General features: G+C 61.7%; 2 protein-coding genes across 5 annotated transcripts; one reads left to right on the top strand and one right to left on the bottom strand.

Moving 5' to 3' along the window:
• Positions 1–310: 310 nt before the first annotated feature.
• On the bottom strand, positions 311–4,250 carry LOC128911089 (deoxyribodipyrimidine photo-lyase-like). 2 transcript variants are annotated; one of them, XM_054205348.1, is made up of 10 exons: positions 4,185–4,250; positions 3,528–3,798; positions 3,186–3,331; positions 2,864–3,046; positions 2,524–2,682; positions 1,996–2,194; positions 1,754–1,906; positions 1,353–1,474; positions 1,093–1,252; positions 311–895 (listed from the first exon to the last, which is right to left on the bottom strand). In XM_054205348.1, exons 2-10 carry the CDS (start codon positions 3,757–3,759, stop codon positions 741–743), a joined length of 1,509 nt encoding a protein of 502 aa, XP_054061323.1. In that variant the 5' UTR covers positions 3,760–3,798; positions 4,185–4,250; the 3' UTR covers positions 311–740. The 2 variants fall into 2 exon arrangements, with proteins under 2 accessions (XP_054061323.1, XP_054061324.1); XM_054205349.1 differs by lacking the exon at positions 2,864–3,046.
• A 144-nt stretch (positions 4,251–4,394) lies between these two features.
• Positions 4,395–12,695, top strand: LOC128911822 (mucin-2-like). Of its 3 annotated transcripts, none has more exons than XM_054207290.1 (7): positions 4,395–4,656; positions 6,194–6,640; positions 6,779–6,949; positions 10,094–10,510; positions 10,691–10,807; positions 11,125–11,210; positions 11,459–12,695. In XM_054207290.1, exons 1-7 carry the CDS (start codon positions 4,578–4,580, stop codon positions 11,531–11,533), a joined length of 1,392 nt encoding a protein of 463 aa, XP_054063265.1. In that variant the 5' UTR covers positions 4,395–4,577; the 3' UTR covers positions 11,534–12,695. The 3 variants fall into 3 exon arrangements, with proteins under 3 accessions (XP_054063265.1, XP_054063267.1, XP_054063266.1); XM_054207291.1 differs by lacking the exon at positions 4,395–4,656 and adding an exon at positions 4,852–5,097; XM_054207292.1 differs by lacking the exon at positions 6,779–6,949.
• The last annotated feature ends 1,440 nt before the right edge of the window (positions 12,696–14,135 follow it).

The following is a 14,135-nucleotide window of genomic DNA, read 5'->3' as shown; positions in this document are numbered from 1 at the left end:
TGCAAGTGGTGAAGCATCACCAGATGTCACTAGGAGGGGGTTATTGTCACCACCCCTTGACTAATCCATCTTGTTTGTGGCCCCCCCCCGGCAAACCGCCTACTGGACTTGGGGCAAGAGGTACAAGCCACCGAGTAAGGGGCTCTCCATAATGCCTGTATCCTTCCTGAGCTTGTCTTTCCTGCTGGCAGACGAGCCCAGGGGCATGGCCTTGGTTGTCCCATCGCTCCTTGCATCCCTGTCCCACATCCCAGCTCTTACCTTGCAGACGTGTCCTGCACCGCCCCATAAACACCATAGACAAAGGAGATACAAACTGTAAACTTTAAAACAAACTGTTGAAGGATGCACGTGCAAGCCCAGCACAGCGCTGGCTCCACATAGAGTGAGGCAGGGCTGTTTCTGGGGGCTTTTCCCCAGAAAAGCCACACTCAGCCTTAATCTAAGCTGTGGTTAGCAGCAGCAACGGTGACCTGGGCTTCCTCCTGAGCGTGGTGGTTGTAGAAGAGGTTTCTGGCAGGCACGGGCACGCTGAGGATGGGCTCCAGCAGCTGCCCCAGCACAGCAGCTCAAGCAGGGGCTGATGGCAGAGAAAGAGACACCTGCAAAACCCTGGGGCTTGCTGCTGGTACAGCGAGCCCCCCAGCACCTGGGACGATCCACATCCAGGGCACCTTGGCAAAGGCATGTCTGCGCCCACCATAGAGGGGGACAAGCAAGATCAAGGCAGGCCGTGCCCCTCACTGGGAGGGCGTGCGGGGGGCATAGCGACGCTCGAACTGGTCCACGTCAAACTTGCGCTTGCAGCCGGCGTAGTTCATGTAGCGTATCTTCCCGAAGATGGCCCGCTCTGCCCAGCCCTGGTCGTGTATGCCACAGATGGACCAGAGGCAGCCTGCCGGGCATGGAGATGGAACATCAGCTCTCCCCCTTGCCTGGAGGCATCCGGAGAGCCATTGGGATGTGGGTACAACGCATGATGGGATGGAGCATGGGCTGGGTTGTCTGCAGAGCCCTCCCCCCGACTGCAGCCTTGGCCATCAGAAAAGAGACCCCCCCACCCCCACCCCATGCCCCCATCCTGCAGCTTGCCTACGTATCCGTTGGGGTCCCTCCCGTCCAGCTCGTAGCGGTCGTTGAGGTAGATGGCAAAGTGCAGGGCCTCCTCGGGGGACCGGGTCCACTCCAGGATCTTCTTGGCCCAATACATCCGCAGGAAGCCATGCATCTTGCCCTCCCGGACCATTTGGAGCTGGGGGAACAGGGACAGCCGCAGGGGTCAGCCTGTGCCAACTCATCTCCACCCCTTGGGAAAAGGCTTAGCATTTTCCAGGGGAGATGCGGGGCACTACCTGGGCAGCGTTCCAGAGTGGGTCGTGTGTGGTTCCCTGCTCCAGCTCCTGCAGCTTGTAGAGAAATGGCCTCTTGTCTTTGGCATGGAGCTTCAGAGTGGTTTGTGCCCAGTCATAGGCACCTGTAAGAGAGATGAGGAGCAGCCCTGAGCAACCCTCTCCTGCAGGGCCCTGAAGAAAGGATGGAGAATTAGGCTACTGAGGGCACCATGCCCTGGAGGGAGGCACCAGTCTTAAAGAAGGCATCTGACAGCTCCTCTCCTACCCCTAGAAGGTACCAAATGATGGCACAGTAGTGCCCCCACAGCTCCTCTCCTACCAGAAATGGTATTGCCAAGGTGGGGTGATGAATTGGGTTCCAGCCCAGCCCCCAGTGTTGCCCACCTGAGTGGGGATGCTACCTTGCACGCTGTCATAGTTCTCATTGTAGTAGCAAAAGTTTTCAGCCAGCTCCCGCCGCACCACAGCTTCCTCTATGAATGCATCCACTGACTCCTTGTACTTGCCCCGGTGCTTCTGCACCTCCAGGATGGCTCGTTGGGTGGAAACCTGGCCTGGGGACATGGAGAGGGAACAAGTCAGGCTGCTGGTCCAAGCCACCGTGCTCGGTCCTGCTGCAGAGTGGGAAGCTTGGGACACTCACCGAAGTGGAACCACGGGGACAGGTTGCTGAGCGCTGCCTTGTTGGGGTCATTCCGGTGAGAGCCAAAGGATTTCAGCCGCTCTGTGATGAAGGACTGCAGCACAGCCAGCCCTGCAGATGTGCCAGGGGTTGCCCACTCCACCTCCTTCACAGTGCGGTCCACCTGCAAGCTGGAATAACAGGCCTCCCAAGCGATGGGCTGGGCGGCGACCAAGTAGCATGAGTGCATTTGCAGATGCTCTTCATCCAGGGCTGCCCCAAGTGTTATGTCCCCTGGATGTCCCCAACCAGCAAATCCCCAGCTCATGCCAGCCTTCTCCTCTTAACCAGCCCTGCATGGCAAAGATGTGGGAATTGAAGGAATGAGGTGGGAACCTCCCTTCCTCAGGGCATCCCCATCTCCACACCACCTGTGCGTGACCTCAGGCAGGCCACTGTCCCCATCCCCTGCCATCCCCTCCCACGAAGTAGCTGTAAAACTCTCTGGGACTGGCCACGAGTGGGTGTGGAGGTGTCTCCTGCTGGTACCTCTGCTGGGCAGGACGGGGGATGCGGGTGACGAATGATGGGAGGGAACTCAGTGAGGAACTCGGGGAGCTGAGCATGGATCTTGCCCCGGATGGTCCTGGCGCTGTACTCCTGCTTGGGGGAGGCGACCCAGCAGGGCACGATGTTGTGGGCATCAACCTGGGAAGCACAGTCAGGGAGGAGGATGTGAGAAGGAGAAGCAAACGGTCCTGATGATATGACACACACACACTCTCTGCTCAGGTCACTCCAGCACACCTCTGCAGGTACGAAATGCAGAAGACAAGTTTCTCCTGCATCTCACCAGCCAGTTTTTCCCTCCCAGAGTGCGGGCACCCACCTGTGCAAATGGCACATCCTCTGGTAACCGCTCTCTGACATTTTCCACCCACTGCCGGGGAAGGCGAAGGGGACAGAAGTCTGTCACCACCCCACCCACACCACGCTCCACCACAAACGCAGGCAGCACGTCCTTGGCATAGCCCAGCAGCAAGTGGAAGGGGATGTTCAGCTCCGCACACTCCTGTGGCAAAGGGGAAAGGGCGGTGGGGTACCTCTGCAGACACCATCCCACCAGCATCCACTGAAGGGACTAATCTGCCTTCCCCTCTTCCCCAGGAGCCCTGTCCCACCCGATGCGGGCATCCCCACAATGGCCGTACCTCAGCCACCTCCTGCAGGCCCTTCAGCATGAAGCCGTAGTGGCGGATGGTAGCATCCAGGAATTTGGGCACCAGGCAGAAGCAGACGTGCAGAGGCAGCTTCTGTTTGAGGGCCAGGCGCTGGGCATAGAGGAAAGCCCAGTTATCTGGGGAGAAAGCACACAGGGCAGTGTCAGGGGGACAGCTTTGCTGAGGGGATGGAGATGGGGTTTCACAAGAGGAATCCCCCAGACCCCCCTGCAGAGGGGAGAGCAGCTCCACTGCCTGTGGTGGGAAGGAAGCAAGGCTTTTGCCACGCATGGGAGCTCTGTTTCCCGGTTCCCTCTGCCAGCTGGTTCCCACCTTGCACCCGCTGGTCCCGGGACATCCAGTAAAGGATGCACCGAGCATCATCCTTCAGGTCCGAGCCCTGCGAGACGAGGCGGACCCGTTTTTTGTTGTACTTGAACTCTCTCACGGACGGGGCCGCCCTCCGCCGGGCCTCCTGCACCGCCTCCTCTTCCTCCTTCCTCCTCCGAGAAGCGGGTGGCAGCTCCGTGCCCTCGGCCTTTCGCTTCCCTTGCCCCCGCCGCATCCTTAGGACTGCCCGGAGCAGCGTGGTTGCGTGAGGCCGCTGCGAAGCGAAACGGGACCGTACTGAGCTGCCGGTGCCTCCCCGATCCCGGTCCGCCCGCCCAGAGCCCGGGGGATGCTAGTACCCTGCCCATCCCCGTCTCCGGTCTGCTCCCGGTGCCCGGGAATGACGGTGCCTCGCCCTGCCCATCCCGGTCCCCGGTCCGTTCCTGGTGCCCCGTCGCTCCCGGAGCCCAGGGGTCCGGGTCCCGGTGCCCGGGGATGCCGGGACCGTACCCTGCCCATCCCGGTCCCTGGTCCACTCCCGGAGCCCAGGGGTCCGGATCCGGGTGACACCGGTACCATACCCTGCTCTAGCCATCCCGGTCCGTTCCTGGTCCCCGATACACCCCCGGAGCCCAAGAATCCCGAATTCCTAGTCCCTACCTGGAAACCACGCGGCCCTCCGAGTGTTATACAAGATGGGGGCGTGGTTGTTGGGCGTGGCGATGGGTGCGGCGATGGGCGTGGTCGTTTGGGGGAGGGGGCCCAGCACCGGGTACCGCCCCCCCTTCCCGGCGGCCGGTGCTCCGCCGATGTCCCCGGCGCGCCCAGGGGCGCGCCGGGGACATCGGCGGAGCACCGGCCCCCGGGAAGGGGGGGGGCAGTGCCCGCCTGTGCCTCCCCTCCCTGCCCCCGGGAACGAGGAAGCGGCTCTGGACATCTTCAGCCGTCACTCGGCAGCGTAGTTCCCCGCTGGCACCATCACCTGGCCCTGTGTCCCCACCAGGTGCAGGGACCTGTCCCCAGGCGGGGAGTGGGGGGGTGCTGGCCCTGGAGATGGCTGGGCAGAGAGGAGGGCTGTCCCTGCCCCTGCTGCTGCTGCTGCTGAGCCTCGCCGTGCCGGACCTTGCGCCGGGTAAGGGCTACCAAGATGATTAGGGGACTGGGACATCTCTCTTATGAAGAACGGCTGAGGGATTTGGGTCTTTTTAGTCTGGAAAAAAGGCGGCTGAGGGGGGGATCTTATCAACGCTTATAAATACTTAAAGGGTGGGTGTCAGGAGGATGGGGCCAGGCTCTTTTCAGTGGTGCCCAGCAACTGGACAAGAGGGAATGGGCACAAACTTGAACATAGGAAGTTCCATCTCAACATGAGGAGGAACTTCTTTACTTTGAGGGTGGCAGAGCACTGGAACAGGCTGCCCAGAGAGGTGGCGGAGTGTTCGTCTCTGGAGATGTTCAAAACCCGCCCGGACGCGTTCCTGTGTGACCTGCTCTAGGCGACTCTGCTCTGGCAGGGGGGTTGCACTAGATGATCTCCAGAGGTCCCTTCCAAGCCCTACCATTCTGTGATTCTGTGAGTGGGATAAGATGCTCTCCATGGGGGTGGGTGATGAGTGGGAAGCATCGTTCCCCAGGGTGGTGGGTGGCCTCGGGGTGGCTTCACCCACAGAGGTGAAACAATGTGGGTGCTGTTTGATTTGTGGACATCTCAGCCCCATCCCAGTGTGTGAACAGGGCTGCGCTTTGCAACACAGGAGCGACAAGCTTGGCTTTATTTCTTTTGCCTCTCACATGTGTGTCTGCCTGGGCAGAGAAGACCTTGGTCCCAGCTGGACCCCCTTGCTGAATCTTGGTCTCTGCTGGGCTCATTGCCTTTGCTATGACCTGCCCAGCAGCACCAAATGGTCCTGCGCGGATGGCAGCACCACTGGGATGTTGTGGGCCTGGAAAACTGGAAGTGCCATCCTGATGTTTGCACTTGACACAAAGCAAGACCAGTGTTGAGCACGGGGAATAAACCTGAGGCTTGTACTTCCTGCAAGCCTCGAACTACGTCCATAGGTCCCCTCCTCCTACATCCCTCAACCCCCACGGAGCTTTCGTGGGTCACTGCACGTCTCTAACAGCTCACCCTGAGCTGCAAGATGGGATTTGTTCCTCTGTGCCCCACCGCGCCGTGGGGCTGGTTCCCTGTTCCCATTATTTACACCCGGCGCTATCAGTTCCTGACTATCTGCAGCAGAGGGGTTTGTGTAAACTGCTGCTGCTGCGGTTCCAGCCTGTCTCACGGTCACCAGTTCCTGCATTGCTCTTCCCGTTGGACGGGTTTGTCTGACTTCCTCCAGGGATGGGTGAATGTGGTAGAACGGGTCTTAGTGCTGGCACCTACAGGAATTTGTACCCTGAGACCAGTGAAGCCCATGGCTTGTTCCTGCTTTGTCAGGCTGGGGGATTTACGTTCCCTGCCTTGCTGACGATCACATTTCCATTCATGGCATCCAGGTGCTTGATCCATGCAGGACAGTGAATTCTCACTCCTGACGATCCATGGATGATCTGTAGCTTGGGGAGCGCGTGCTCGTGTTGATGCTGTGCCATCCCTGGCACAGCCATGGTCTCAGCCTTTCACCGCCAGGCCTTGTGTGCTTCACTCTCCCACCTCTTTGCAGGGACCACTGTCATGGGTGTGACAGCAACCATGTCCCAAGCCCTCCCTACATCCCCGACACCCACAGAGACCTTGGCACTGCTGCCCACCACCGCCTCCAACACCACTGCAGCCATCATCGCTCCCTCCAGATCTGAAACCTCCTCCCCAGAGGTGCTGACGGGTGACTCTGGGGAGGAGACCAATGCCACAACAGCTCCAGGGAGCAGCCCAGCAGCCTCCAGCATCACCACACAGCAGGCGAGGGGTGGCATAGCCTACAGCACTCCCAGCTCGTCTGCCAGCACCATGGCGCAGGCTGACCCCACTCCCACAGAGTTGGGGCTCACCACCAGCCCCTCAACCCCAACCACCACGGCCGCCACAACCAGCTGTGCCGAGACGACCATCTTCACGTCTGTGGGGACCAGCACGGCCCTGGCTATCACCTCGTTTGGAGTTGAAACGAGTACGTTGCCTCCCCCCACCTCCACCCTTCTCTCCCCCACCTGGGCAGGAACCATGCTTGGTACCAGCCAAGGGCCAGCTGTGACCACGCTGTTGGGCAGCATATCCCCGGGGACCAACAGCGCCTCTTCTCTGGCAGACACTTTGGACGAGCTCTCGGCCACCCCGCCTGACACCACGGGGTCCCTCCTTACCAGCACGGGGGTCCCTGGGAGCACCCCTACCCCCAGCCAGCCAGTGGGGACCACGGCCACCACCAGCCCTGGTACCTCCCCCTCGATAGCACCGGAGACTCCCAGTGCCGCCGCGGGTGAGGGCAACCACAGGGCACCCATGGGGCAGGATGACAAATCCCGGCGGGATCTCCCGTCCTGCACCCGCCGGGCGTCTGGCTGCTTCCCCCCAGCCCAGCCCAGCCCATCTCACGGCCGGGCCCCAGCCCTGGGGCAGCCGCCTTCTCCCTGCGCTGCTCCCCGCGCCCCGGCCGGGGTCGGCCTCCCGTCAGCGGGGACGGGGCGCTCCCGCAGAGCCCACGGTGCGGGCGGCGGCGGCGGCGGCAGCCGCCGGAGCGGGCCCTGCGCGGGGCGGGGCGGGATAAGGGAGGGGGCGTGGCCTACGGAGGGGCGTGTCTGCCGTGGGTGGCTGGGAGTGTGGCGGGGCCTGTGGAGTGGGCGGGGCTTCGGGAGTGGGCGGGACTTCGGGGGTGGGCGGGGCAACGCCAGCCCCGCGGTGGTGGTGGTGCTGCGCGGTCGTACCGCGGCGGTGCGACTGTACCCCGGCGGTGCGACTGTCCCCTGGCGACTGTCTCCTGGTTGTACCCTGGCAATGTGACTGTACGCCCGTGGTGTGAGTGTATCACAGCTGTACGCCGGCAATGCGGCTGTACCCCAGTGATGTGACTGTACCGTGCAGCATGCCTGTACCCCAGCAGTGTGCCTGTACCCCAGTGGTGTGGCTATACCCCAGCAGTGTGCCTGTACCGTGGCAGTGTGGCTGTATCCCTGCTGTGCCACAGCAGTGTGGCTGTGTCCCCAGCAGTGTGCATGTACCCTGGCAGTGAGACTGTACCCCAGGAGTGTGACTGTACCCTGGCAGTCCCCCCGGGCAGTGGTACCCTGGCAGTGCCCCTCACTGGGGGCCTGTGCCCCAGCAGGGTAGCGGTATCCTGGTGGTCTTTCCAGGAGTCTTTACCCTAGGGCTACACCTATACCCTGGCAACAAACCCCACTACAAGTGCTTGAACCTGGCAGGTTCTATACCCTGCCCCTGGCTGTGCACATGCCCCCGCTGTCCCCGTACCCCAGTAGAGCGACTGCATCCTGACAGAGTACCTGTACCCTGGCCTAATGCCTGCAGTGTGAAAGCACCCCAGCAGAGTGCCTGTACCCCGGTGATGCCCTCGGTGCGCCTGTGCCATGGCAGTGCCCCTGTGTACCAGTACAACAGCAGGGTGGCTGTGTCCTGGCAGTCCTCCAGTGCGCCTGTCCGCTTGCGAAGCGCCTGTACCCTGGCCCAGTGCCTGCAGGCGCCTCCGACTGGTCTTGTCCCTGACCCCGAGAAGAAGGAAGCGGCTCTGGCTGTCAGCAGCGCGCTTCAGCCGTGACATGCTGTGACACGGGGAAGTGATGCCTGTGCAGACAGCCCAGGGAACAAACCCTCAGCCCGGAGCACGCCCTTCCTGAGCGCCGCCTGTTCTCTCAGCCAGTTCCTCGCGCTCAGACAGAGCAGGCTGTTGTCTCCTAAGGGTGTTGGTGTTGGGAACCACCAAACACCACCCCTGTGGCAGAGCGCAGGGACGGTCCCAGGCAGCCTGGCTGCTTCCCTGGGCTTTTTTCCATTGGCACCGTCCCTCAGCAGGCAGACGACAGCACGGTCCCCGGCTTCAGGGACCTGGTCTGCTGCAGTGGTGGCCCTGCTGGCCTGCCCTGCCCGCTGCTTGTGGATGCTCTGGGTCCAGCTGTGCAGCTGATGTTTGCTTGGCATCGTGCCTGTCCCTGGGAGTGTCCGTGTCGGGTGGAAACCCCCCCTTCACTGCCAACACCTGGCGAGTAAGAGGACCCACCTGGATGCTCCTACTCTGCTGGGCAAAGGAGGCACGGAAACCCCAGTGCTGGGAGCGCTCGGAGCAGTGCCTGCTGGGGGGGCATTGGCTCCTGCTGGCCTGGACATGGCCGGGCAGAGAGGGGGGCTGCCCCTGCCCCTGCCCCTGCTGCTGCTGAACCTCGCCAGCCCCGCTGTGCTGCACCTCGCGCTGGGTAAGGGCCGAGCGGGACGCGATGCTCTCCACGGGACGGGTGGCGAGTGGGGAGCACCGATGGTTCCCTGGGACAGTGGGATGCTCTGCTTGCAGCATGCACCTCTGGTGTGCAGGGGGCAAAACGCGGCGGGTGCTGTTTGGTGTTTAACGGGAAGCAGAGGTGGGCTTACAGCTCCTCCTTTGTGTGAGGATGAGGCCCTTCAGTGCAGACACCCACCCGGGCACTGGTTGGGATCAGACCTTTGCCCTTCCCCACGTTGTTATTTAACGGGCTGCTGCCTGCAGCAGCTCAGGGAGTGAGCGGCTGCCGGGGGGCTTTGGGAGTTTGTGGTGGGTTTGGCTGAAAGAAGCCAGCAGCTCGTGGCTCAAGTTCTTCATCCCCATGTAAGCAGAGCCCCAGGTTTACCGGGTTTGTGCTGGGATCACTGGGGAATCCAGACTGGTATCTCAAAGCCTCCACCTTGCAGGCACCCCCTGACAAAGGCCCAGGCAGCCAGGCTGTTTTATGCATCCTTTGGGAGAGGGTTACAGATGCCCAGGCTTCCCCAGGGACAGCGGGCTGCCTCGGCGCGGGGTCCGTGCGGGCAGAGAGGATGTCCCACTTCCTTCAACCCCCCTGCAGAGCTTTCATGAGTTGCTGCACGTCTCTAACAACTCGCTCTGAGCTGCAAGATGGGATTTGTTCCTCTGTGCCCCCCCGCGCCGTAGGGCTGGTTCCCTGTTCCCATTATTTACACCCGGCGCTATCAGTTCCTGACTATCTGCAGCAGAGGGGTTTGTGTAAACTGCTGCTGCTGCGGTTCCAGCCTGTCTCACGGTCACCAGTTCCTGCACGGCTCTTCCCGTTGGACGGGTTTGTCTGACTTCCTCCAGGGATGGGTGAAGGTGGTGGAATGGGTCTTAGCGCTGGCACCTACAGGGGTTTGTGCCCTGAGACCGGCGAAGCCCATGGCTTGTTCCTGCTTCGTCAGGCTGGGGGATTTACGTCCCCTGTCTTGATGATGCCCATTCAGGGATCCACGTTTGATCCATGCAGGGTGGAGAATCCCCGCTCCCAGCACTCCATGGCTGATGTGCAGCTCTGGGTTCCTCAAGGGAGCTCACGCTGATGTTGGTGCTGTGCCATCCCTGGCTCAGCCATGGTCTCAGCCTTTCACCGCCAGCCCTTGTGTGCTTCACTCTCCCACCTCTTCGCAGGGACCACTGTCACAGATGTGACAGCAACCATGTCCCCGGCTCTTCCTACCTCTCTGACACCTATAAAGACCTCGGCACTGATGCTCACCACCGACTCCACCACCACAGGCACCATCCCTCCCTCCAGCCCTGAAACAGGATCCTCCACGCTGGAGAGATCCAGCACACCCCTGGGGATCGGCAGCACCTCACCTCACACCGTGTCCCCTCCCACCACACCAGCACCGACAGCTTCTTCGTCCGAGACCTTGGTGACCTCAGTGGACACCACGGCCACCTCTGATACCAGCACAGGGAACACCCCCACTCCCAGCCAGACGGTCAGGACCATGTCCGGGACCACCCCTGGCATCTCCACCACTGTGGGGCCAACCCCAGGCACCTCGACAGCACCTGAGACCCCAAGCACGGCGACGGGTGAGTGCAGCCACAGGGTGCATGAAGGGCAGGTTCAGGGTGACAAATCCCCACAGGGACACTGGGCATGTATTTGGGTGGCTTCACGTAGGTGGCTTCATTCAGGCTGGTCTGCCCCCAGCTGCAGGCTCATCCTGCACCTCTCTGCAGACGGAACTAACGTAACGTTGCTTTGCCCAGGCACGAAGCCCTCTTCCCCTGCCACTGACCCAACCCAGACCACAGAGGTTACCCGCAGCACCCGTGCAAGCCTGCCAACGACGCCACCTGTCTGCCCTACCATCACGCCCAACACCAGTAAGTGCAGTGCCCCATGAGCATCGCCGCCCCCCCCAGCACCGGTGCCTTTGGGCTTCCAGGGGCCAGTGCAGGGGGTCCTAGAGCCCCACTGCTTTTGCTGTGCTCTCAGTATGGGGGCGTTGATTCTCTCTGGGATGTGTGGTTTGCTCTACAGGTGGAGTGTTGTTCCCCTGACAGTGTTGGGTGTCCATGACATGACTAACCTGAGAGGATGTCCCATGTCTGTGTCGGAGATCCTGGGGAGAGACCTCCAGATCCTTTGGTGCAGCCCAAGGTTCAAGGGCAATAACCAGAGCCATGTTTCTTGTCCCCAGGAGCGTCTCACCTCTTTCTGTCGCTGCGGCTTACCGTTCCCCTGGAGCTGGAGAACACCATGGTGCAGGAGCTGCTGTTGTCCGAGGTGAGGTGTGCCGGGAGGCGGGTGCCACTTTGCATTTGCCAGCCATGGTCCAGCCAGCCAGGGAGGGGGTCAGGCAGGCAGCAGGAGGGGAACGACTGGGTCTCGCATTGAATGTCACCTGGAGCCTTTTTAGATGAAGGGGAGACCCTCCTTTGGCTGCTGTGGTCCAGGATCAGGCCCTTCCCATGCGGGGAGCTGGGGTAGGAGACCCACTCTGGCACAATTTGATGGTTGTCCTCTCTCCCCAGCTCCGTCGGGTCCTGCAGACGAAGTTCCCATGTGCTGGCCTGGCAGTGGAGTGGCGAGGGAAGAGGAGGACCTGACCGCTGCTCCTCGCCCAGCCGGGACCTGCAGGGCTGGCACCCCTGTGGGCTGGCAAGCCTTCTGCTCCTAGCTCCTTACTCCATGGTGGTGCAGCCCTTTGGGGTAACCTGTAAAGCTCCCCTTCAACCTGGGACCCCCTGTCCTTCACCACACACCCCCAGAGGACCCCCAGTGCCCCCAGTGGGCTGGAGTGCCCCTGCCCCTTCCTGTGGCCTGTCTGTAGAGCTGGAGCCCTCCCACCACCCTGCATCAGACCTGGCTCCCGCAGCAGGACCCCCCCCCCAGTGCTGCTGTGGGGCTGGGAGGAGGGGACCCTGCAGGGCGGGGTTTTTCCAGCTGGGACTCATCTGGCTCAGCCATGAAAACTGCCCTGGGGACTGACGGATGAGAGAAAGGAGACCTGGACCTGCTGGTACCGCTGTGCCCAGGGCACTTGGGGGCTCGGTGATGGCGACCTCCGAGGATTTGGAACCCTGGGAGGCTGCAGTGCTTGAGGTCTTTGAGAGATGCTCTGGGGCTGTTTCACATCCTGAGTGGGCCACGATGGAGCCCGGGGGTGGCTCTGGGGAGGAGGCAGGAGAGGAAACCCTCCCTCTACCCTCTGAGTGCCGTCCTGGGACCGGCTGTGCTCCTGAGCCCCGTGGCACAGAGGGCGAGGGAAGCCAGAGCCTGGCACACCGGCTCTCCCCGTCCTGCCTGCGGAGTCATCGGCAGAGAAGCATACCCGTGCCAACACGGGCCGGGCACTAAAGGGAAATCCCACGTTCTCGGTGCCAAAGACGACGACTTCGTTTTTTTTTCCAAGTTGCCTTCCCCAGTTTTTGGCTTCGCCATCTAGCAGAGGTACCGGCAAGGAAAACCAGCTGAGTCCCAAAAAGCTTTGCAACAGAGAGATGGGCTGTCCCGTCGTGGCAGGGGCCACTGCAGACATTCCTGAGGACGGTTCAGCACCCTGACAGGCTGGGGGTCCCCGCTTTTGTGCTCTCCCCCCCATGACAGGGCAGCTGTGCTCACCATGGGGCCGTGGAAATCCCGTGGGCTGTGCTCCTTCCCTGTTTTTTTCCAGTCCCAAGCTAAGGAGAGAGCCGCAGCGCCTGTCCCCCTGCAGCAAAGTCATTTATTAACTGATTAATTAGCCAGATAAAAATCCAACCAAAGCAATTATTAGCCTAAGCAAGTCACCTCACTGGGAGATTGAAAACTGAAATAATTAGCAAAATAGCCGTGTTGCTTGTCGGGGCTTATTTTTGGCTGATCCCTGCTCCTCGCTGGCAGCCTGTGCTGGCACAGGGAGGGGTGGAAGGGGACGTGTGGGGCTGGGGGATGCCAAACCTGGGGATGGTTCCTGGTCTCCCCGGGTTGTCACCTGTCTGGGAAGGAGCCAGCAGCCGGACAGGACGGGGAAAGGCACCTTGGGATCAGCCAGCTGCCTGCCAGCCCACAGGGTCTGGGAGAGGCTGGGGCTGGAGGCTGAGCCTGGGCGGCTCATCTGGATGCTCCAATTTGGGATGCTCTTTGCATCCCAGGGTTGCCCCTTTGCTCTCTAGGACGCCGCCTGGCTTTTGGGGGCTTGTTGGAGCCATTGGCAGCAAGAGAGGTCCCTTAGTGCCCAGGTGGGGTGTTGGGGAGCGGGGCAAAGCCTACTGGAAGGGGTCCCCGCGCCGGATGCCTGGTGGGGCGCTGGGAAAGAAATCCTCGTGCTCTGCCTACGCCATGGAGCCGGGCCAAGAGTCCTCCCACGCCACATCCCACCGGGCTGATTTCTCCGGCTGTTGAATCCATAACTTCAGACCCCGGGACATGGCCGGGGGCCAAGGCCGGGGTAATAGAGCCAAACTGCGTCACAAAGGGAGGAAAAGGTCCTGAAGTGCTGGGATGAAAAGGTGACCGGGGCACTCGCTGTCCCCTGCCAGCACGGCTGCCTTCCACCGTTATCATGGTTGGGGGGCAGCGGAGGGGAGGAGATCTTCTGGTCCCCCTGAGCCCCTCTCTCCCCAGCCTGGGAGGGAGAAGAGGGGACATGACTCCCATGGGGACGGTGGGCACTGCCCTGGCACTGGGGACACGGAGCTCTGGCAGGCTCCTGACCCTGCCCACTGGCTACCACCTTCACCCCATGGCTGTTTGCCTGCCACGGACCCCTGACCGGAGGGACCCTGGGAGGCCGGATCTGGGTCCAGCTGCTTTCCCAGCCCGTAAATTGTTTCTCAGCCTCCTCGCCATAACCTGCTCCCATCTGTCAGTGTCCTCCCGAGGAGCAGACCCTGCGCCCAGTGGCACCATCGCCTTCGGAGGGCTCAGCAGTATCATGGGGTGTTGTCTTGAGTCACCATCCCCTTGTAACTCAGGTGTCCCTTCCAGTGTCCCCCTCCCCTTCACCCCTGCCGATGGCTACAGCCCAGCTCCCACTGTCCTGCAGGAGGGTGTTGCAATGTGCCCAGCTTGCCAAGTCACCCAGAACCTGCAGGTTGATGGATAACCTGGTCCCCCCCCACCACCACCCCTGAGCCCTCTCCGAATGCCCTTGCCAGGAGGCCGGAGTGGTGCCAGTAGGAGATGCCTGGATCTCCGCGGGGCTGGAACAACCAGCCCATTAATTCC

Source organism: Rissa tridactyla, chromosome 6 (genome assembly GCF_028500815.1).
Source record: "Rissa tridactyla isolate bRisTri1 chromosome 6, bRisTri1.patW.cur.20221130, whole genome shotgun sequence".
In the NCBI taxonomy this organism is placed as follows: Eukaryota; Metazoa; Chordata; class Aves; order Charadriiformes; family Laridae; genus Rissa; species Rissa tridactyla.
This window is presented reverse-complemented; position numbering and strand designations above follow the sequence as displayed.